Source organism: Schistocerca americana, chromosome 1 (genome assembly GCF_021461395.2).
Source record: "Schistocerca americana isolate TAMUIC-IGC-003095 chromosome 1, iqSchAmer2.1, whole genome shotgun sequence".
Taxonomy (NCBI): Eukaryota; Metazoa; Arthropoda; class Insecta; order Orthoptera; family Acrididae; genus Schistocerca; species Schistocerca americana.
In genome coordinates, this window is record NC_060119.1 from 587,952,536 (window position 1) to 587,976,962 (window position 24,427).

The 24,427-nt window shown below is 43.8% G+C and overlaps 1 protein-coding gene across 1 annotated transcript in view; it reads left to right on the forward strand.

Annotated features, from left to right (window-relative positions):
• Positions 1 to 24,427, forward strand: part of LOC124625231 (fatty-acid amide hydrolase 2-A-like) — a 255,926-nt gene that overhangs the window by 98,448 nt on the left and 133,051 nt on the right. Inside the window, exons 2-3 of the mRNA XM_047149155.1 lie at positions 3,800 to 3,993; positions 12,684 to 12,894. Of these exons, the coding sequence (XP_047005111.1) occupies positions 3,800 to 3,993; positions 12,684 to 12,894 (405 nt within the window). The remainder of the gene's footprint in view (positions 1 to 3,799; positions 3,994 to 12,683; positions 12,895 to 24,427) is intronic.

Here is a 24,427-nt window from a genome sequence, read left to right on the forward strand (position 1 = left end):
GGCTCTGATCACTATGGGACTCAACTGCTGAGGTCATTAGTCCCCTAGAACTTAGAACTAGTTAAACCTAACTAACCTAAGGACATCACAAACATCCATGCCCGAGGCAGGATTCGAACCTGCGACCGTAGCGGTCTTGCGGTTCCAGACTGCAGCGCCTTTAACCGCACGGCCACTTCGGCCGGCGTTAATCCACAGGGCGGATTCGATTCGGAGCTGGCGATACTCCCCGAATCCCAAAAGTGGCAAGCTAACGAGCACGTCTACCCCAGCGGGTTCGCAAAAAAACTAAATCTCGAAAATGGAAAACAAATCTGACACGGTTCATAAGCAGCAAGTAGAACAGGCACACCGCAGTAAATTGACCCCAGTTGCACCCTTCACTCAGCAAAAAATAACAGAAGGACTGACTTTCACGAACTTAGGTGCAAAGAAACATCATTAAAAAAAAAATGTCTCTGAGCACTATGGGGCTCAACTGCTGAGGTCATTAGTCCCCTAGAACTTAGAACTAGTTAAACCTAACTAACCTAAGGACATCACAAACATCCATACCCGAGGCAGGATTCGAACCTGCGACCGTAGCGGACATCATTCAAACACTTGCTTTTTCGAAAAGTAATAGTCTTCAAGCTGCATTCACAGTTGTGGTACTAAATGAAATATAGATAAAGGGGCGTGCACATTTCCATTTTGTATCGCGTAAATTACGACGACGTCAGACTTGTGAGATTTTGTTGCTATACAGTTCTTAAATCAATTTCATGGCATATGTACTTCTGAAATTTTCGGTCGAATGCTTTTCTTTGGATTGCAATTTCTTGGAGGTTATGTTACAGTGATGTACCCCACTGACGTAAACAAATTATTGTATTACTGTTTTATATACTTATTGTTAATATTATTGAAGTATGCTAACCCTCTAGTCATTCTCATGCACTGTAGAATCTTGTGTAGATGGTGGTCAAGTCATCTTTCACTGCTGACGTAGGTCATTACGCTGGAGTAGTGTGTGTGTGTGTGTGTGTGTGTGTGTGTGTGTGTGTGTATGTGTGTGTGTGTGTGTGTGTGTGTGTAAGTGCGTGTGTGTGCTCCAGTCGGTTGTATGAGATCAGCGCGGTAAGCTGCGTCAACATGGAAACGAAACAGTATGACAGAAAGCAGTTATCGTATCTTGACGAGCCCATGACCACACCGTGAAAAAAGTTGCCCTGTTTGTTACTCTGTCAGCGTGGACTGTCAAACCTGTGTACGAGGAATGATGTAGCACTCGCAGTCACGAAACACTGCGTTAGAATAGTAGTGATAAAAGTATCCTAGCTGACAAGGACCAGAGACGACTGTCGTATCTGATCCATGACAATCGGTTTCAAACCCGATAGGTATTACTGCTGTCAGTTAACGCAAGTCCATGTCAACCAGTTTCCAAGCTAATCTATCGAAAAGAGCTGCATACAAGGTAGCCTTGGAGTCTAGTAGTCCGTAAAAGGCCATTGCTAGACAGCGACATGAACAGCTTCAGTGGGCCAAAGCATGCAGAAACTGGGTAGTAGCTGATTGGAAGAGTGGAGTGTGTTCCGATGAGTCGCAATATGCCTCTTTTCAAATCTACATCTACATATATACTCCGCTAGCCACCAAGCGGTGTGTGGCGGAGGGCACAATTCGCGCCAAAGTCATATTTCCCCCCACTCGCGGATCGCGTGAGGGAAAAACGACTGTCTGAATGCCTCAGTACAAGCTCTAATTTCCCTTATCTTGGAATGGTGATCATTGCGCGATTTGAAAGTTGGTGGTAATAATATATGCTCTACACCCTCGGCGACGATCGTATTTCGGAATTTAGTGAGCAGCCCCTTCCGTTTAGCGCGTTGTCTATCAGCAAGTGTGTCCCACTTCAAACTTTCAATGAGATTTGTAACGCTCTCGCGATGGCTAAATGTACCAGTCACGAATCTTGCCGCTCTTCTTTGGACCTTCTCAATCTCTTGAATCAGACCCAACTGGTAAGGCTCCTATACAGACGAACAATAAGACTGGACGAACTAACGTATTGTAAGCTATTTCCTTTGTTGAAGGACTGCATCGCTTCAGGATTCTACCAATAAACCGCAATCTTGAGTTCGCCTTGCCCGTTACTTCTGTAATCTGTTCATTGCATTTAAGATCATTTCGAATAGTCACACCTAGATACTTGACGGATGTTACCGCTTCCAAACACTGGGCATTTATTTTGTACTCGTACATTAATGGGGATTTTCGCCTTGTTATACGCAGTAGGTTACACTTACTAATATTGAGAGTTAACTGCCAGTCATTACACCACGCATTTATTTTCTGCAAATCCTCATTGCTTTGTTCACAACTTTCGTTTGATACCATTTTCCTGTAGAGTACAGAATCATCGGCAAACAGCCTAATGCCGCTATCAATACCACCAACTGGATCGTTTATGTAACACTGCCCTGGGGCACACCTGAAGTTACACTTGTTTCTGTTGACGTCAACCCGTTCAGGACGACATACTGCTCCCTGTCTGTTAGAAAACTATCTATCCAACCGCATATGTCATCGGAAAGGCCGTAAGCGCGCACTTTTTGGAGCAAGCGACAGTGCGGAACTGAGTCGAACTCCTTTCGAAAGTCGAGAAATATGGCATTAACCTGAGAGCCGGTATCTAGAGCCTGTTGTATATCATGCACAAAGGGGGCCAGCTGTGTCTCGCATTACCGCTGTTTCCTAAAACCGTGCTCGTTCCTGCAGATGAGCTTGTCAGAGTCTAGAAAGTTCATTATGTCTGAACACAAAATATGCTCCTTGATTCTACAACAGATCGACGTCAGTGAGCCGGCCGGGGTGGCCGAGCGGTTCTGGGAGCTACAATCTAGAACGGCGCGACCGCTACTAAAAAAGGTTCAAATGTGTGTGAAATCTTATGGGACTTAACTGCTAAGGTCATCAGTCCCTGAGCTTACACACTATTTAACCTAAATTATCCTAAGGACAAACACACACACCTATGCCCGAGAGACGACTCGAACCTCCGCCGGGACCAGCCGCACAGTCCATGACTGCAGCGCCTTAGACCGCTCGGCTAATCCCGCGCGGCGCGAATGCTACGCTCGCAGGTTCGAATCCTGACTCGGGCACGGGGGTGTGTGTTGTCCTTAGGTTAGTTAGGTTTAAGTAGTTCTAAGCTCTAGGGGACTGATGACCTCAGAAGTTGAGTCCCATAGTGCTCAGAACCATTTTTTTATGTCAGTGAAATTGGTCGGTAATTATGTGCATCCGATTTTCTAAGGCCCCCACTGTCCAGTGAGGTTTTTAATCTGCAGTGTGTGGAGAGTGTAGTTCAGGCTGGACTTGGTAATGTGATGTTTTAGGTACGTATAACGTACCGTGATGTTTGTGTCAACATTCTCGGACACCGAATGTAGCTTCTTCTCTAGGGATATTCAGTAAGAGTACACTGTGAACATCCCCCGTTCCAAGATGGTGACCACTGTGTTCACAGGATTGCATCCATACGGTCGCCATTTGATGAACACACAAACACCCTATCGCTCCTAGACTGGAACGCTAGCGACCTCTTCAACATCCCCTAGGGGTATTTGGGACAGTGGGTGAAATGCACCCCCAACAATTTGGTAGCTCTGTAGGGCCAAATCATTAGTGAATGGCTTCATCTGGAATGGCATACCTGTAGAAACACGCGGACTGTCAGCGCAGAGAGGCAATTATCGAAGCTGGAATTGACAAATGTTTTTTGTGTCAAGCAGGACTGTGGCCGGTGTTGCAGAGCGAGAGCTGAGGATGCTGACGTGGTGGTCGCAGTGGGCGCTGCGGCTGCTGATGCTGGCGGCGCGGCCCGTGGTGCTGGCCCTGGTGCGCGCCCGCCTGCTGTTCGCGCCGCGGCGCGCCGTGCCGCCCGTCTCCGACCCCGTGCTGCTCGCGCCGGCGCACCAGCTCGCCGCCGCCATCCGCAGCGGACAGGTGCGTCTGACGGCTCTTCTTCTTCACACGCTTTTAGAAGAAAGATTAAGCATTTGTAGACTTAGAGAAAGCTTTTGGCAATGTTGACTGGAATACTCTCTTTCAAATTCTGAAGGTGGCAGGGGTAAAATACAGGGAGCGAAGGCTATTTACAATTTGTACAGAAACCAGATGGCAGTTATAAGAGTCGAGGGGCATGAAAGGGAAGCAGTGGTTAGGAAGGGAGTGAGACAGGGTTGTAGCCTATTCCCGATGTTATCCAATCTGTATATTGAGCTAGCAGTAAAGGAAACAAAAGAAAAATTCGGAGTAGGCATTAAAATCCAGGGAGAAGAAATAAAAACTTTGAGGTTCGCCGATGAGATTGTAACTCTGTCAGAGACAGCAAAGGACTTGGAAGAGCAGTTGAACGGAATGGACAGTGTGTTGAAAGGAGGATATAAGATGAACATCAACAAAAGCAAAACGAGGATAATGGAATGTAGTCGAATGAAGTCAGCTGATGCTGAGGGAATTAGATTAGGAAATGAGACACTTAAAGTAGTAAAGGAGTTTTGCTATTTGGGGAGCAAAATAACTGATGATGGTCGAAGTAGAGAGGATATAAAATGTAGACTGGGAATGGCAAGGAAAGCGTTTCTGAAGAAGTGAAATTTGTTAACGTCGAGTATAGATTTAAGTGTCAGGAAGTCGTTTCTGAAAGTATTTGTATGGAGTGTAGCCATGTATGGAAGTGAAACATGGACGATAAATAGTTCGGACAAGAAGAGAATAGAAGCTTTCCAAATGTGGTGCTACAGAAGAATGTTGAAGATTAGGTGGGTAGATCACGTAACTAATGAGGAGATATTGAATAGGATTGGGGAGAAGAGAAGTTTGTGGCACAACTTGACTAGAAGAAGGGATCGGTTGGTAGGACATGTCCTGAGGCATCAAGGGATCACAAATTTAGCATTGGAGGGCAGCGTGGAGGGTAAAATTCGTAGAGGGAGACCAAGAGATGAATACACTAAGCAGATTCAGAAGGATGTAGGTTGCAGTAGGTACTGGGAGATGAAGGAACTTGCACAGGATAGATTAGTATGGAGAGCTGCATCAAATGGTTCAAACGGCTCTGAGCACTATGGGACTCAACTGCTGAGGTCATTAGTCCCCTAGAACTTAGAACTAGTTAAACCTAAGTAACCTAAGGACATCACAAACATCCATGCTCGAGGCAGGATTCGAACCTGCGACCGTAGCGATCTTGCGGTTCCAGACTGCAGCGCCTTTAACCGCACGGCCACTTCGGCCGACGGAGAGCTGCATCAAACCAGTCTCAGGACTGAAGACCACAACAACAATACTATAACACCCCCCTGCTTCCCGAGATTTGCGAAATTACAAGTTGACAATGCCCGTGAATTATGAATTTTGACCCGCGTCGCGATAAGGCATCTGAATCCGATGTAAATAATGATTATTCCGCGGGAAACAGGAGACGTTATAACTTGATCATTATTGAATGAGTAATTTCATTCAATAACGATTGGTAAATGAAATAATGGAAATAATTTGGAAATAAATTTTGCCAGTGGAAATGTTGCCGAAAGAAATGATTAAGTTGTAAAAGCAATTAAAAATTCGGTCGCCAGCTCAACTGATGAGCGACAGTACTGTTAAGTACGTGAATAATTGTATCAAAAATAAAGTTTTCCTGTTTGTAGCGCAGCAGGTAGAACGGGGACTTTTACGTAAGTGCTGTGTCAGGCTCAGTAGTCATATAAAACAATGTCATAACAATCTTACTACACTTATTTTGTTCATAATTTGTGAAATGCTGACAACACAGATAATTATCTATCGAGATTTTGAATAATGGACTGTAATTCTGTCTTTAAATTTAGGTACTCTGCACAGCTCAATCTACTGATAATGAAATATATTGTCAATATTTGATTAACTATGTTTTGACTGATAATAATTCATTAATTGGGGGATTGTTAGGTGGAATAAGCTTTATAGTTTCATGAAATATCCTTGAATTAACTTCAGCTGAATATACACTGAAATAAATCTTAATAATCAAATTTATTACTTCAGTCTATTATTATGTTACTACGGTTGGCGTAAGCTTATTAAGTGCAGCAATTAACTACGATAACCAGTCTGAAATTTACTCTTCACCGTCTATGCAAATAATTTGACAATTAACATATTTTCTCTGGATAATGGCGTGACACACTCGGTTCAATAAGGTAAGGATTGGAAGGAACCTACTTGGTGTTACTGTCGGGTGAATTGTAACTGCAACACTTCGATTATAAAGTGTTTTTTATTAATTGTTCGACTTCAGAGAAAAGCACAGTCACTGGCAAGCCTCCTACAATTTTATCCTACGAAAATTACGTAGATCTTACTTCCCTCGTTGTCGGTGGATCGACGGAAGTCCACGGCAGCGACACAATGTGGCATCGGGCTTTTACTGTTACGACTTGGGCGCACAATGCGCTTCACATTTAAGTCCTCGTTTCTTCAGCACTATGCCCATTAATCCATAATAACTTGCCCGGCCATGCTTCCAGATATGCCCACCATTACTTTCCCGTCGTACTTAGATCCACACACTAGCCGTTGGATGTAACACAACTAGGACTAGCAGCACTCGACTGTACGTCTTACTTCGAGCATGGCGTTACTGCTACTACTACCCGCTGGCGCGCTCCCGCGCCCAGAGGCGCGACAAAACAATCTCTCTGACTTCAAGGTTATAAATAAATATGCCCTGACTTGCCAGTGTTAAATATTACTTAATTTAAACATAGTTTTTACAATACATATTTACACTAGACAATACATCGCATACAAACAGTTTCATGTGTTAAGTAAGCGAAAAAATTCATAGCAAAGACTGCGTTATAGCAACACAATACTTCCTTCCCTCATCACAGCCGCGCCTGTGTCCGTGACCTGTTTGCTAATGTCGTCGCCAGTTTCCGCCAGGAGCGGAAACAGCGTTTTGTTACGCCCGAAGATGATGGGCTGTTATCTCCCTAATGCTGCTAAACAGTTGGTGGTTCAAGTCAACTACAGTGGCTCGACGGTTTGTAATTTCTCGTGAGCGCAACCATTTTCTGATGTGTCGGTAATAGAGGTCGCCAGTAAAATCAGGCATACCTGTATACAGAAAGATAACACATTAAGAAGTTCACTTGCAACATTTATACATAGTAACTGAGAAATACATAACTTTTAAATGCTGTAGGTTCCTGCTGAGCTATATACAAGGTCCAGTCACATTACTGTGACCACTGCCTATGTTCGACGTCAACGTCTATCTCTTTTATGTTTGGGCATTGTCTAAAATAAAAATCAGATCAACTATTTACTAACAAATAGTAGTAATAGTAGTAGTAGTAATAGACGGCAAATCATCGAGTAAAACTTAAGTGATATCAGGTGTTCCCCAGGGAAGCGTCCTGGGACCTCTGCTGTTCCTGATCTATATACGAGTAAATGACCTGGGTGACAATCTGAGCAGTTCTCTTAGGTTGTTCGCAGATGATGCTGCAATTTACCGTCTAGTAAGGTCATCCGAAGACCAGTATCAGTTGCAAAGCGATTTAGAAAAGATTGCTGTATGGTGTGGCAGGTGCCAGTTGACGCTAAATAACGAAAAGTGTGAGGTGATCCACATGAGTTCCAAAAGAAATCCGTTGGAATTCGATTACTCGATAAATAGTACAATTCTCAAGGCTGTCAATTCAACTAAGTACTTGGGTGTAAAAATTACGAACAACTTCAGTTGGAAAGACCACATAGATAATACTGTGGGGAAGGCGAGCCAAAGGTTGCGTTTCATTGGCAGGACACTTAGAAGATGCAACAAGTCCACTAAAGAGACAGCTTACACTACGCTCGTTCGTCCTCTGTTAGAATATTGCTGCGCGGTGTGGGATCCTTGGCAGGTGGGGTTGACGGAGGACATCGAAAGGGTGCAAAAAAGGGTAGCTCATTTTGTATTATCACGTAATAGGGGAGAGAGTGGGGCAGATATGATACGTGAGTTGGGGTGGAAGTCATTAAAGCAAAGACGTTTTTCGTCGCGGCGAGGTCTATTTACGAAATTTCAGTCACCAACTTTCTCTTCCGAATGCGAAAATATTTTGTTGGGCCCACCCTACATAGGTAGGAATGATCATCAAAATAAAATAAGAGAAATCAGAGCTCGAACGGAAAGGTTTAGGTGTTCGTTTTTCCCGCGCGCTGTTCGGGAGTGGAATGGTAGAGAGATAGTATGATTGTGGTTCGATGAACCCTCTGCCAAGCACTTAAATGTGAATTGCAGAGTAATCATGTAGATGTAGATGTAGAAATACACTAACTTCACTTTACACACTTTGTTTATATTCAGTCACTGTATCACTTTTATTACTCACATTTTACTGTTTGTTTTTATTCACTCACTGCACTACTTTCTCTGTTCCTCCTTAGGTCACTGATAAGAAACTGACGTTCGAACCCACGACGAGACTTGGACCAATACCCCTACCAAAGGCTAGGCCCGCTAGTGGCGAATTCCGGAACATACCAAAATACTTCGAATGGTCCACAATGCTCCAGAACATTCCACAACATTCGAGAGTATTTTGGAATGTTCCTCAATGACCTGTAATATTCCAGGATGTTTCCGAACATTCTGAATTCTTCCGGGATGTTCCAGTCTATTCCCGAACATTCCAGATCATTGTGGAACATTCAGGAACATTCTGGGACGTGTGGAATGCTCTCGGATACCCTCGAATGTTCTAGATAATTCTAGAGGGCGAAACCTGCGCTTCCTTATATCTTCAAAAGCACGCCTTCAGGTAAAAACGGGAACCTTCTTCATGGATGGAGGACTGAGGGCTACCACACCGTATAACCCCCTTGGTCGTACCGGGACTCGTTTCTGAGTTTTAGCGGCACTCACATTGTACACTTAATTTAATAATATATAATGATGACGAACTACAGTTTCAAATATTTTATTTCCTTTATTTTTCAGGTCATCTTGAGTATAGAATATCAAACATCCTAAACAGTGAAATTTACAAGCCTGCTCCACTATTTTAATGCAAACTATCGATTTTTAATGCACTGCATATTTTCTCTTGAATACCTTTACTTTAGCTTTGTTAAATATACATCTAAGTTGTTTGTTTGAAACTGAGCTGAAGAGCCGATGCTAAAAAATCGTCCTTTTTAAGTAAGATTATTTTAAGTAATAACGATATATTATAGTAGCAAGTCTAATCTGCCCAATAATAGCTGCTATAATCTTTCTCTGGATTAATTTTTATGAATCAATAAATGATTGTAATCATTCCTTGCCGGCCGCTGGTGGCCGAGCGGTTCTGGCGCTACAGTCTGGAACCGCGCGACCGCTACGGTCGCAGGTTCGAATCCTGCCTCGGGCATGGATGTGTGTGTTGTCCTTAGGTTCGTTAGGTTTAAGTAGTTCTAAGTTCTAGGGGACTTATGACCTCAGCAGTTAAGTCCCATAGTGCTCAGAGCCATTTGAACCATTTGATTTGAATCATTCCTTCCTGTAAGTAAGTAAATAATTCCCCACAATACGCTAACCATAACTGACTTGGAAGAGCAGTTGAACGGAATGGACAGTGTCTTGAAAGGAGGATATAAGATGAACATCAACAAAAGCAAAACGAGGATAATGGAATGTAGTCAAATTAAATCGGGTGATGCTGAGGGGATTAGATTAGGAAATGAGACACTTAAAGTAGTAAAGGAGTTTTGCTATTTAGGGAGTAAAATAACTGATGATGGTCGAAGTAGAGAGGATATAAAATGTAGACTGACAATGGCAAGGAAAGCGTTTCTGAAGAAGAGAAATTTGTTAACATCGAGTATAGATTTAAGTGTCAGGAAGTCGTTTCTGAAAGTATTTGTATGGAGTGTAGCTATGTATGGAAGTGAAACATGGACGATAAATAGTTTGGACAAGAAGAGAATAGAAACTTTCGAAATGTGGTACTACAGAAGAATGCTGAAGATAAAGTGGGTAGATCACATAACTAATGAGGAGGTATTGAATAGGATTGGGGAGAAGAGAAGTTTGTGGTACAACTTGACTAGAAGAAGGGATCGGTTGGTAGGACATGTTTTGAGGCATCAAGGGATCACAAATTTAGCATTGGAGGGCAGCGTGGAGGGTAAAAATTCTAGAGGGAGACCAAGAGATGAATACACTAAGCAGATTCAGAAGGATGTAGGTTGCAGTAGGTACTGGGAGATGAAGAAGCTTCGACAGGATAGAGTAGCATGGAGAGCTGCATCAAACCAGTCTCAGGACTGAAGACCACAACAACAACAACAACAACAACTGAAGTTAACTCAGCGGTCAAGTAATAGTTTTTTTTTACTGTCAGTCCGCAGCTCTTTGCAATGCGCTCTGTGTTATATAGTCAATAGGCAGCTTGAATGTTACCTCGAAATTAGGTTTAATGTACCATATCGTCTCCGAATGCGAATTCTTTAACGACTGACAGTGCACCACTAATAATTACCAAAATCAATTAAGACATGTTTCAGTGCTTAAAATAGAACTCATATTATGAACTCCATCGTTTCATGTCGGACAATGAATAACAGCAGAAAGCATATCTGTGATCAGGCAGCGCATAAGATTGCCACTGCAGTGATCATATACTCCCTGGTGTATTAAATTTTCGTAACTTATTTCATGATATAGTATATGGCCCCTGACGGGAGCAGCAAACCTTTTACTCAGGAAAAAATTCTGCTACCATTCTCTCTTCGATATCCTATGGGTGAAGACCGACTGCAAACCTTTTATTATTTGTTTTAAATATGTTATAAACAGTTCAGTATAGCAGTTACTCTTTGTCCTTTGTACAAGTCACATGAAAGAAAGTTTAAATCACAGGCAGATACAAGTTATCTATGCACTTAAATCATGTAGGTTATTAATTTTTATATCATCTTGAGTCCTCTTTCCTGGAAGAAAAGCGTGACACAAATCTGGGGTGTTTCATCATTTCTTACATTTCTTAAAATACTACTGCGTTGCTCAGGATTGGAATTTTTTACCTCCAGGAACATTCATTTGCTTTTGTATTTGAACACGGCTCAAAGAAAACCTGGAAAAACCCGAGCAAACCTACAACCCAGATTAATACAGTCTAACCCTGTTGCGGGAATCCAAGTAAATTTGCGAGCAGTAGGACGTAGGCAGTATGGTAAATGGAGATTTGGATCGGTCTGGGAAATGTGTACAGATAGGCGACATGGTTAAGGGGATTGCTCACGATAAACGGGAAATCCGGGTTCGAGTCCCAGTCTAGGACAAATTCTCATGTGTCACCAGTAGATGATAGACTGAGGTGATAAAAGTCATGGGATACCTCCTAATATCGTGACGCACCTCCTTTTGCCCGGTGCAGTTCAGCAACTCGATGTGGAATGGACTCAACAAGCTGCTGGATGTCCCCTGCAGAAATATTGAGGCATGCAGATCTCTATAGCCGTTCATAATTGCGAAAGTGTCGCCGGTGTAGGGTTTTGTGCACGAACTGGCGTCTTGATTACGTCACATAAATGTTCGATGGGGTTCATCTCGGGCAATCTTAGTGGCCAAATCATTCGCTCGAATTGCCAGAATGTTCTTCAAACCAATCGCGAACAATTGTGGCGCGATGACATGGAGCATTGTTATCCATAAAGATTCCTTCGTTGTTTGGGAACACGAAATCCATGAGTGGCTGCATATGTCTTTAAGTAGCCGAACATCATTTCCAGTCAGTGATCGGTTCAGTCGGACCAGAGGACCCAGTCCATTCCGTGTAAACAAAGCCCACACCTAAATGGAGCCACCACCAGCTTGCACAGTGCCTTGTTGACAATTTGGGTCCATCACTTCGTGGGGTCTGCGCCACACTCAGACCCTAACTTCAGCTCTTACCCAAGTGAAATCGGCACTCATCTAACCAGGCCAAGGTTTTACAGTCGTCTAGGGCCCAACTGATATGGTCTAGAACCCAGGAGAGGCGGTGAAGGTGATGTCGTGCTGTTAGCAAAGGCACTCTCGTCAGTCGTCTGCTTCAACAGTCCATTAGCCACAAATTTCTCCCCACTGTCCTAACGGATATGTTCGTCGTACGTCAACATGGATTTCTGCGGTTATTTCATCCAGTATTGCGAGTCTGTTAGCACTGACAACTCTATGGAAACGCTGCTGCTCTCTGTCGTTAAGTGAAGGACGTCGCCCACTGCGTTGTCCGTGGTGAGAGGTAATGGATGAAATTAGGTATTCTCGGTACACTCTTGACACTTTAGATATCGGAATATTGAATTCCGAAATGGAATGTCCTATAGATGTAGCTCCATCTACCAATCCTCGTTCAAAGTCTGTTAATAGCATTCGCGCGGCCATAATCAGGTCGGAAACCTTCTCACATGAATCACCTGCGTACAAATGACAGCGCGACCAATGCCTTCCATTTTGTACCTTGTGTACGCAATACTATCGCCATCCGTTTATGTGCATATCGCTATCCCGTGACTTCTGTAACCTCAGTGTATGTACATACTGGGTCTCCATACCTAATATAGAAAGAAATAAATTGCGTAATTTATATGAGTAAGAGCATATCGACGGGCGTGTGAGTGACGTTGGTGCTTGTGTGCAGCTATCTAGCGAGCGCGTGGTGCGGGCGTACAGCGAGCGTGTGCGGCTGGTGCAGCCGGTGGTGAACGCCGTGGTGGAGGACCGTCTGGCCGCCGCCCTAGAGGAGGCGCGCCGCGTCGACCACCTACTGGCCGTGGGGGCGGCGCCGCCCCCGGAACAACAGCCTCTGCTCGGCGTGCCGCTCACCGTCAAGGGCAGCTTCGCCGTCGAAGGTACGTGTCTTCCAAAAGTCATGCAGTGCCCCTCCCTGACGCCTTCTTCGTGAGGACGATGGTTCAAACCCAAGTCCAGCCATCCAGATTTACGTTTTATGTGATTTCACAAGCTGCAACATGGTCGCAAATAAAACATTGAACCGGATATAGAATAAATTTCCTTTACTTTACGTCTATGGTCACAAATTTTTTGTCATCAGACTACTGGCTTCGGTCTCTTTGATAAAAACATGTCCTAATGTACTGCTAATTTTGTGTTTAACATTTGACGATGCCACTATGGCTGCAGTACATTAGGACAGGTTTTTATAAAACAGATCTGAAGATTGTCATTACAGACGGAAACCGGTAGTCTGATGACAAGAAATTTGTGACCACAGACGTAAAGTAAAGGAAATTTATGTGATTTCCCTAAATCGCTGACCGACCAGTGTGGCCGTGCGGTTCTAGGGGCTTCAGTCTGGAACCGCGTGACCGCTACGGTCGTAGGTTCGAATCCTGCCTCGGGCATGGATGTGTCTGATGTCCTTAGGTTAGTTAGGTTTAAGTAGTTCTAAGTTCTAGGGGACTGATGACAACAGATGTTAAGTCCCATAGTGCTCAGAGCCATTTGAACCATTTTGAACTTAAATCGCTCCAAGGCAAATGCCGGGATGGTTCCTCTCAAAGGGCACGGCCAATTTCCGTCCCCCTCCTTGACTCAATCCGCGCTTGTGCTCTGTCTCTAATGACCTCGATGTTGATGGGACGTTAAACCCAATCTTCCTTCCTTCTTCTTCCTGGCGCCTTTTCACAAGGGACGTGTTTCACATCGTACGCCAAAGATGGTTCCCATCATGGATGGTGCACGTTTAGACGCGAGAGTTAGTTAGTTACTATCATGTTCCATGGATCATCTTGTACGATAAATCGTAATGAGGTGGAACGAGTCATTTTACGTTCGCATCGGAAATTAATTTGTACATATGGTAACGTTCTGAACATTTCTAAGTTTCTTTCAAAAACAAAAAATGATAAACAGATATTGTTAGTAAGTCCTTCGCGATACAGTAATAGAATTCTTCTACGGACTAGAATGAATCCGCAAGGAAAAACCGTCTCATTTTATTTTAGAATTTTACTTTGCTGTCTGTCAGACGTTCTATCTGGATAAGTGATCAAAAACTTTTTTGCAGCATTTTGCACCCCTTTCTGTGCTAAAGGTATCATTAATGTGGAGTAATAAAAGTCATTTTTCCTTCTGGTATTGTGCTTATGTTCGTCACTGTTCCTTTTGAACTGTAGTGGATCATTCACAACGAACTTCGTGAGGGAATAAACTAATGTGAAGCAGTAGTCTGAATGCCCAACTCCTTAAACAGATATCTACAGGATGATCCTAGGTGAGCGCTAAATATTATTCTTACAGCACAGTTCTGAGAAATGAAGACTTTCTTTCTTAAAGATGAGTTACCCTAGAACATTATCCCATATGACATACATGACATTATTAGATGCAACTATGCAAACTAGCCGGCCGGGGTGGCCGAGCGGTTCTAGGCGCTACAGTCTGGAACCGCGCGACCGCTACGGTCGCAGGTTCGAATCTTGCCTCGGGCATGGATGTGTGTGATTTCCTTAGGTTAGGTTAGTTAGGTTTAAATAGTTCTAAGTTCTAGGGGACTAATGGCCTCAGCAGTTAAGTCCCATAGTGCTCAGAGCCATTTGAACCATTTTTTTATGCAAACTACGTCAACTTACTGACTTGTCTCTCCCCAAGATTTGTTGTGATTCTACGTGCAAATGTGACTGAACTATGTTATTTTAGGAGTACCAAAATGTTTAAATTCTCATAAATATGGAACCTAAGATTCTGGAAGTTTCCCCTTATTTGTTATTATCTCGGCACGTGTTACACTTCTCATTGGTGTAGTACTCTTATATGTGCAGAGCTGAATATGTTGTCTTTTTTAAAATTGAGAGTGAGAATATTCGTAGAGAGCCAGTCAACGAAACTTTTAATAACAATGTTTACCATTTCTTCTGTTTCTGTATGTAGGCTTGGATTAGTTACAGTACTAGTGTCATCTGTAGCAAGAAATAGTTCTACTTGTTGTATATTATGTTGTAGAGAGTTTAAGTATATGAGGAACATTAGTGGACCTTACACTAAGCCTTCGGAAACCCATAAGTGATTTCTCCCTAGTCAGAATTACAGCCTTGGACTAAACTGGTTGAACGACTAAGAACAACTTTCCGCATCCTTTTAGTCCGATATGACATTATCCATTGGTTGGCTGTATCATCAGTCCCATAAAACTTCTATTTACGTATTAAAATATTGTGATTGACACAGTCAAATGTCTAGGTCGCAGAAAATACGAACCGACGCTGATTAATGCTCGTAAAACCTGCGAAGTGAACATTTAGATGGTATTCGCAGTAGAGCAACCCTTCTGAAATGCAAACTGTGATTTACTCAGGATATTATTGTTGCTAAGATATTATTCTAGAATACATCACCTTCTGAAAGATTTTGCAAAATGATGTCAGTGGAGAGACAGGTCGGTAATTATTGACAGCTCTCTTATCACCTTTCTTAAAGGGGAGTTTAATAACGACACATTTCAGACTCTGAATAAAATGCCTTGAGTTAGTGATACATTACGTATTTCAGATAAGACCGGGCTTATTATATGGGAACAAATCTTTAGCACTCTGTTAGAAATACCATCGAAACCATGTGTGCTTTTATTTTTGACCCGTCCGGTGTGGCCGAGCGGTTCTAGGCGCTTCAGTCTGGAACCGCGCGACCGCTGCGGTCGCAGGTTCGATGTGTGTGATGTCCTTAGGTTAGTTAGGTTTAAGTGGTTCTAAGTTCTAGGAGACTGATGACCTCAGATGTTAAGTCCTATAGTGCTCAGAGCCATTTGAACCATTTTTTTTATTTTTGAGAGAATGTGTAATTGTTGTTAATTTCATAAGAAAAACTTAGGGATACATTCGTATGATTTAATTTTATAAGAATCACTTTTTATATGTCCCGCTGTGATTTTTCTCTTTAACTGTTTGTCCCTGTCCTTTCTACAAGTAGTACTCTGTAGTCAAGATTAATGAGCCCATTGATGCTCTACGCCATCAACATGGGTAATATGAACATAAGATTAATATAACTAGTGACTTGCTTTGGTTTTGCACAGGTAGCAATAAGTATCTACGGCGAGACGGCTCGCCTAGCTTAGCGCTAAAAAATTATATACACAAACCTTCCTCGTGAGTCAGTCAGTTTATTAGTGTAAACTATTAAAATCTCTAGAATAATTTCTGAAACTAGCCTTCACATACAGACAGATAAACGTGCTATTGCCAGCGTATGTATTAATTCCAGTCTTATATCAGTCCATCTCCTCCGGACCCCCTCTCTCTCTACGTCCATCACCTCCACTCCCTTTCCTTCTCCTCCCCTCTCTTTCTACCCATCTCTTCCTTCACCCTCCCTCTCTGCTCATCTCCTCCTCCACCCTCTCTGCCCATCTTCTTCTCCAACCTCTCTCTATCCGTATCCTCCTTCCCCTATCTGTAACCATCTCCTCCTTTCCCTCTTTCTCTCTACGTCCATCACCTCCACTCCCTTTCCTTCTCCTCCCCTCTCTTTCTACCCATCTCTTCCTTCACCCTCCCTCTCTGCTCATCTCCTCCTCCACCCTCTCTGCCCATCTTCTTCTCCAACCTCTCTCTATCCATATCCTCCTCCCCCTATCTGTATCCATCTCCTCCTTTCCCTCTGTATCTCTATCATCTGCTTTCCTCTTCCTTTCCACGTCATCACACCCACCACAATAGGAGGCCGGTGGTTCTTACCCACACAGTATTTCTTCCCAGATCGTGTGTACAAAGTCTGGTTGAAATCGTTCCAAGTGTCTAGGATGAGCTTCCTATTCGTGGTTTTGCCCACGTATTTAATGAATTTCACACATTTCTTGTACACGCAGTTCACCTGTATCTCTAGCGAATTTCACCTTGCATCTGCATTTTCACCCAGCTCAATGTTTACGATATCGTATCCCCTGAACAATGTGTCGTGCAGTGATGTAATTTTGCAGGTACATTCACTCGCAAATGTGGATGCTGTCTGAAAAAAATGTCGCGAATATAGGGAGTAAGGCAGTAATAAATTAAAACCGCGTGCTCCATACGGCAGATTTACTGCATGAACCGCGAAAATGTAGTAAGCGATAAAACTTTTGCCTTGCATCATTTTCTGGGGATCAACGAGAAGAAGATTCGTAAAGATTTGAAATTATGTTTAAAGTCTGTTGTAGGTTAATAAGTGGTCTCATACTCAAATATTGAATAAATAAAGTATGGGTATTCGCGAGTCGTGGGCTACGCTGCTTTTTCACCCTGACCCCCACCCCGGGCGCCCACACGATAGTTTGTAGAGGCCGGGGGGGGGGGGGGGAGATGAGAGGGGGAAGGAATACCTGTGGGAATGGAGTATTTTTAATATTTTGAAGAGGAATGGCGACTTGTAAGTAGCCCGACCCTGTTAAATACCGGAGTAATACCGACACTTCAATCATTTTCTTGAAAGAACAACTCCTGAATACACTATATTTTTTCCTTTCCCTGGGAGCTAGCGGGGTGAGGCGAGTGGGGGGTGGAGGCAGTTCCCTCTCCTTTGATAGATAGATGGTTCATACCACTACAGCGATTGTCCTCAGACAGTAAGTGATTTGTGTTCCAAGTTTGGTTAAAATCGGTTCAGTGGTTTAGAAGTAGTTGTGGATCATACATACATCCATGTTTACAATACACAGATGGAAAAGAAGTCCCATCATCAAGAAGGAGATAAACGAAAATTAGTAGGTGTGTTTCAACATCTGAAAGATGACATCTATTCCAATTTCACGCCAGTAGCTTTAGTGACGCTAGTAGCGCCACTACGAGGAAGCAACTCAGGTTTGCTTTAAATACTCTGTTGTAACGATCATGAGGGTTATTAACTTTCGTGATTGGACGTAATGAGTTGATGTCAGTCAAGATTGCCTTTAAGACGACGAAGACACGGTTGTCAAGAGTTCACTGAGATTGAACGAGGTCGTGGAATGGGACTACGAGAAACGGGATGTACCTTCCATGGTATTGCAGAAAGGCTTGGCAGGAATGTATCCACTGTACGTGATTGCTAGCTGCGGTGGTCACGGAAAGGTATGGTTCAAAATGGTTCAAATGGCTCTGAGCACTATGGGACTCAACTGCTGAGGTCATTAGTCCCCTAGAACTTAGAACTAGTTAAACCTAACTAACCTAAGGACATCACAAACATCCATGCCCGCGGCAGGATTCGAACCTGCGACCGTAGCGGTCTTGCGGTTCCAGACTGCAGCGCCTTTAACCGCACGGCCACTTCGGCCGGCCGAAAGGTATGGTCGCGAGAAGACCGGGCTGCGGACGATCATGTGGCGCTAACGAAAGGAAGACCGTGTTTTTTTGCGTATGGCTATGGTGCCTCATTCTGCGTCTGCAGCAGCAATTTGAGCAGTAGTTGGTACAGTAGTGACACAAGGAACTCTTACAAATCGGCTACTTCGAGGACAGCTCCGAGCCAGACACCCTGTAGAGGGTGCTCCATTGCGTGTGTGCCGTTTGCGACTTCAGCTGTGTCAAGCGACAGCTCATTGGAGGGTAGATTCGAAATCTGTTGCGTTTCCTGATAAAAGCCGGACGCGCCTCGGTTCGATGCCAGCGACGGGCGTGGATTGGTTAGAAGAAGGACAGGTGAGCGCCAGCAACCAACCTGCCTGCGTGCCAGACACACTGGTAGCTACAGCTGGAGTTATGGTCTGGGGCGCGACTTCGTATGACAGCAGGAGCACTCTCGTGATTATCCCACGCACCTTGACTGCAAGTCTGTATGTCAGTTTGGTAATTCGACCTGTTGTTCTGCCATTCATGAATAGAATTCCAGGGGATATTTTCCAACAGACTAATGCTCGCCCACATACGCTCGATCAGCGATCTTTTTCCAGTCGAACAGATATCGGAATCATTGGACGACAACTCCAGCATCATCCACAAACAGAATTAACTGGCCTACTAAGTGCAACAGGCATGGAACTCCATCCCACAAACTGACATCCGACACCTGTACGACACAATGCATACACGTGTGCATGCTTACATTCAACATTCTAGCGGTTACACAGGCTATTAATGCACCAGCAATTCACATTTTTCTCTCGCTTACCCGTGATCTTGCAATGTTAATCACCTAAAGATGTTGCCTAGAGAATTATATTCCTGAAATTTTATTACTCTACATAGATTATTTCTTGGTGTTGCGATTTTTTTCGTCAGTGTATGTATGGATATAGTCTAGCGGCCCTCCCCAGCTTCGCACGGGTAGCAGGACGGCTTGTCTGGCGTAGCCGTAATTTTGTTTACTTGGCGCTTTGTAGAGTTATGATTAAAAATCTGAAAACACCATTAGTTAACACCATCACATTCATATAAATTGAACGAGTTAAGCAACACACGCCACTTGCTGGCTTACTGCAGCGCCAAAAGGCGTGAGCGGACTGCCCGACGGCTACCCGCCAACAGTGCGAGCTGTACATCAAGGGCGTCGCGCCTCCACGGCTGCACGTTCGTCAGCGGGGCAGTTGCGCTTGTCCGACACGAGTATCAAAATCCTGGCAGCAGTTTCTGAAAGTAGCCTTCACATACAGACAGAAAAAAACCGCGGTGTGCGACTAATTAATCGTACTTCAGCCAATTTGCACCAAATATTTATAATTTACTTGCACGAACCTTCCTCGTGAATCGGTGTATCTGTTAGTGGAAACGTTATCAAAATCCCTACAATCGTTCCTGAGATTAGCTTTCGTATATAGGCAGAGAAAATCGACGGCATAATTTAATTTGCGATATGCATAGAGATTGAATGTTCCTACATATGTATGCATTTTCGTAATAATACCTTCGTGACGCTCAGTGTCCTGGCGCAAGTCCTTCAGCTGGACGTCACTTAGGCAATTTGCGTCTCCCATCCATTTATCCAACTGGGAGTAGGCGACGTGAGTTGAAAGTGGAATCCGGAACACGTTTCGTGCCTGGCGACTGTCCACGTCATTGAGAGAAGAAAGCTGGGTTAAATGACGTCATTTTAAATATCTCATCTTTTTGAAACTTCCTGGCAGATTAAAACTGCGTGCCCGACCGAAACTCGAACTCGGGACCTTTGCCTTTCGCGGGCAAGTGCTCCACTATCTGAGCTACCGAAGCACGGCTCGCGCCCGGCCTCACAGCTTTACTTCTGCCAGTATCTCGTCTCCTACCTTCCAAACTTTACAGAAGCTCTCCTGCGAACCTTGCAGAACTAGCACTCCTGAAAGAAAGGATATTGCGGAGACATGGCTTAGCCACAGCCTGGGGGATGTTTCCAGAATGTCTCCGCAATATCCTTTCTTTCAGGAGTGCTAGTTCTGCAAGGTTCGCAGGAGAGCTTCTGTAAAGTTTGGAAGGTAGGAGCCGAGATACTGGCAGAAGTAAAGCTGTGAGACCGGGCGCGAGTCGTGCTTCGGTAGCTCAGATGGCGGTGCACTTGCCAGCGAAAGGCAAAGGTCCCGAGTTCGAGTCTCGGTCGGGCACGCAGTTTTAATCTGCCAGGAAGTTTCATATCAGCGCACACTCCGCTGCAGAGTGAAAATCTCATTCTGGATCTCATCTTTTTGTCAGCGTTTACTGTCGTCTCAGTTGGTCTTTACTTGTCCCTTGGCTGAAGAGCAGGTTTAATGTACCGCTGGTGCCCCCCTCCCGCCCATATGGGACGAGGGAGGACGAAATAACAACAAAGACAAAAAGATGTATAAATCTTCGCCAAGCTTTGCTGCTCTCTGTAGTTGTGGCATCTGTCTGCATTAAAGCTTTTCATGTTAGATACCGCCTCCTCTGTAACTGACCGGCTTGTAGCCCCTATCATAGATAACAGACAACTACATTTATATTACACACTCATTATTAACGTAATTGTGTATACATAGATCTTCCCCATGAATCAGTTAATCTATTGGTGAAAACAGTATAAAAATCCCCATAATAGGTTCTGAGATTAGCCGTCACATAAATACTGGACGAACGCGATGGATCACTAATCTACGAGGCAGTGCTGAAAAGTAATGCCTGCGAATTTATGTATCTGAAAGCTCTCAAATCTTTTTAAATAAAACAAACATTATTAAAATTCTGCACGTTTGTTGTTCGTGTCTACATACTTATTTCTCAACACTCTGGCGACGAACTCATTTCTCCGAAAGAGATACCTGTTTATTGGTAGAGTCACTGTAGAATTATTTAATTGGATGGGTAAAAAATCTACTCACTGAGCGGCGGCGGTGCACACACATAAAAGACGGTTGTAGTTGGCAAGCTTTCTGTTGATGGAACCACAACCGCACCTCTTCCTGCACAGGTTCACCAGTCTCAAACGAAAGTCCTCGGCTGTGTCCTTTTAAGTTTGAGAACCAGATGAAAATTGGATGAGGTTAAGTCGGGATTGTCAGGAGGATAATCGATGACAATAAATCCAAAGCGTCGAAATGATACAGGTGTCGCAGTGCTCGTGTGCATTGTCATACTGAAAGAGAGGGTGCTCCATGTGGTGACGAAATCTTCTGCGATTAGAAACTTAATTACAGCACGCTGTTTCTCATCCGCCGACGTAGTTACGGTGCACACCGCCATGTTGCAGGCTACAACTCTGATCTCTCTAGCAGCAGATGGCTGGAAATATGTAGACATGAAGAATAAAAATGTAGAATCTTAATATGTGTGTTTTATTTCAAACGTTTTTAAGAGTTTTCACATAAGAAATTTAGAGATATGGTTTTTCAGCACGCCCTCGTAGTAATATCTGCGGATATAGCTCAATTGAAGCTCTTTGTGCGATCTGGTTTTATCTTTATTTCACTAATTTCGAGTTCGGGAACAGTAGGTGTTTACAGCATATTTTTTCTACCATGTTTCATCACATTTCTGTAAAATTTATAGATCTACTGTCAAGTTCAAGCCACTGAGGTGAGGAAATTCACTTTCAAATGAGGATTGTAATGATTTGTAATCAATTTTTAGTCAGTCTGCACAAGTCGGTGCTTGAGCAGTGGGCAATTGTCTGGTCTACTGGCTGGGAATTCGGGTGATGGAAAAAAATCTAAATCAGCGGTTCGTTTACAGTTTACACTTAGTGAAAACAAGATGAAGTGCAACTTGGTCACGTCGTCAGCTGCACCGTATGCATGGTGTAAGTAGGTAGAGGTTAAAAAGTTTATTTTATAATGGAGAGAGCTATTACTGGTAAACAGCGATTTTTCATCAGTATGTGAATGGAAGTAATGAGAGTCAATTGTGGCAGTGTGATAATACATTTATTTTGTTAGGGATATATGATATAAAAACTTTGCATTCCGATTTTGTGTCCCAAAAACGCATGTAGGACCGAAATTCCTCTTTATAACAATAATTTTAGGTCAGATTAGTTTTAATATTATAACGTCTTAAAAATACAATTATTGGTGGCTACCAAACTGGCGGTGACTGTTATATAGGCTCCTTTATTTGAAGAAGGATACCAGTATTGCAGACAGACCTTCCTGGAGGGTAGGTGGCGGTTAGGACCAGCCAGGTAATGGCGTTCTAGCAGATTTGCAGACTTCCGGCAGGACTCACTTGTAATACGAGCAGAGCATTTTGCAGGAACAGCCGTTTATGGTGGCAACGGAAGACAGCACCTCTCCTGACGGTTTTGTGTTTTCTTGCGGGCTCCTAGTTTTTAAAGAGGTTCCAGCAAGAACAGTCAACTTCACTTTTGTCGGTGTTCTTGGAGCAGTAAACATTTAGCGTCCGCCTAGTCAGTGTCGGTCACTTATAAGAGTAGCGACAGGCTTTTAAAATCAAGCAAGCATTTGATATTCTTCTTCTTCTTCTGCCTTTATCCCGCGCCTACACGGGGTCGGCATGGTTGTTATCATATTTGGCAGTGTCAATGCCCTTCGTGACGCCGTCCGTGAAGATGTCCCTCTGCTTCCCCTTTTTGGCTGCACTGAATCAGCAGCTGAGAAACCCCCCTTTCGTTCCTATCATACCTCACGGCGATTGCTAACAACATTGCTGCATGAAACATGTTAAGTAGAGTACTGGCTCCGATCTAGACTTTAGCCACTTTATCCAAGCCTGTGCGTAGGACTGAGTCCCATGCTTGCAATACAACACGTTCTTTGGATTTCACACATTGGAAGTGGTGGGTATGCAAGGTGTATTACCACAACAAGTAGTTTTAGTCTTATTGTTTAAATGTTGTTGTTGTGGTCTTCAGTCCTGAGACTGGTTTGATGCAGCTCTCCATGCTACTCTATCCTGTGCAAGCTTCTTCATCTCCCAGTACCTAATGCAGCCTACATCCTTCTAAATCTGCTTATTGTATTCATCTCTTGGTCTCCCTCTACAATTTTTACCCTCCACGCTGCCCTCCAATGATAAATTTGTGATTCATTGATGCCTCAGAACATGTCCTACCAACCGGTTCCTTCTTGTGCCACAAACTCGTCTTCTCCTCAATTCTATTCAGTACCTCCTCATTAATTATGTGATCTACCCATCTAATCTTCAGCATTCTTCTGTAACACCACAGGTTGAAAATTAAGTTGCGTAGTGTGGGCTATTGTTCAAATTAGTGAAATAATGTTTGCTTATACAATGAGGTGGCAAAAGTCATGCGGTACCTCCTAATGTCGTGTCGGACCTCCTTTTGCTAGACATAGTGCAGCAACTCGACGTAGCAAGTATTGAACAAGTCGCTGGAAGACCCCAGCAGAAATATAGAGCCGTGCTGCTTCTATTGCTGTCTATAATTGCGGAAGTGTCACCGGTGCAGGATTTAGCGCACGACCTGATCTCTCGATCATGTCCCAAAAATGCTTGATGAGATCCGTGTCGAGAGATCTGAGTGGCATTCGCTCAAATTATCCAGAACGTTCTTCAAACCAGTCGTGAACAATTGTGTCCTCGTGACACTTTTGGGGACATTAAGTCCGTGAATAGCTGCAGATGGTCTCCAAGAAGCCATTTCCAATCAATGATCGGTTCAGTTGGACCGGAGGATCCAGTCCACTCCACGCAAACACAGCCCACCCCATTATGGAGCAACCACAAGCTTGCACAGTGGACTGTTGACAACTGCGATCCATGGCTTCGTGTGATCTGAGCCAGATTCAAACCCTACCTTGAGCTCTTACCAACTGAATTCGGGACTTATCTGACCAGGCCACGGTTTTACAGTCGTCTAAAGTCCAATCGATACGGTCACGAGCCCAGAGCGGCGTTGCGGGCGATGTAGTGCAGTCAGCAAAGGCACTCGCGTCGGATGTCTGCTGCCATAGCCCATTAACGCCACATTTCGCAGCACTGTCCTAACGTATACTTTCGTCGTACATCCCACATTGACATTTCGCAGCACTGTCCTAACGTATACTTTAGTCGTACATTCCACATTGAT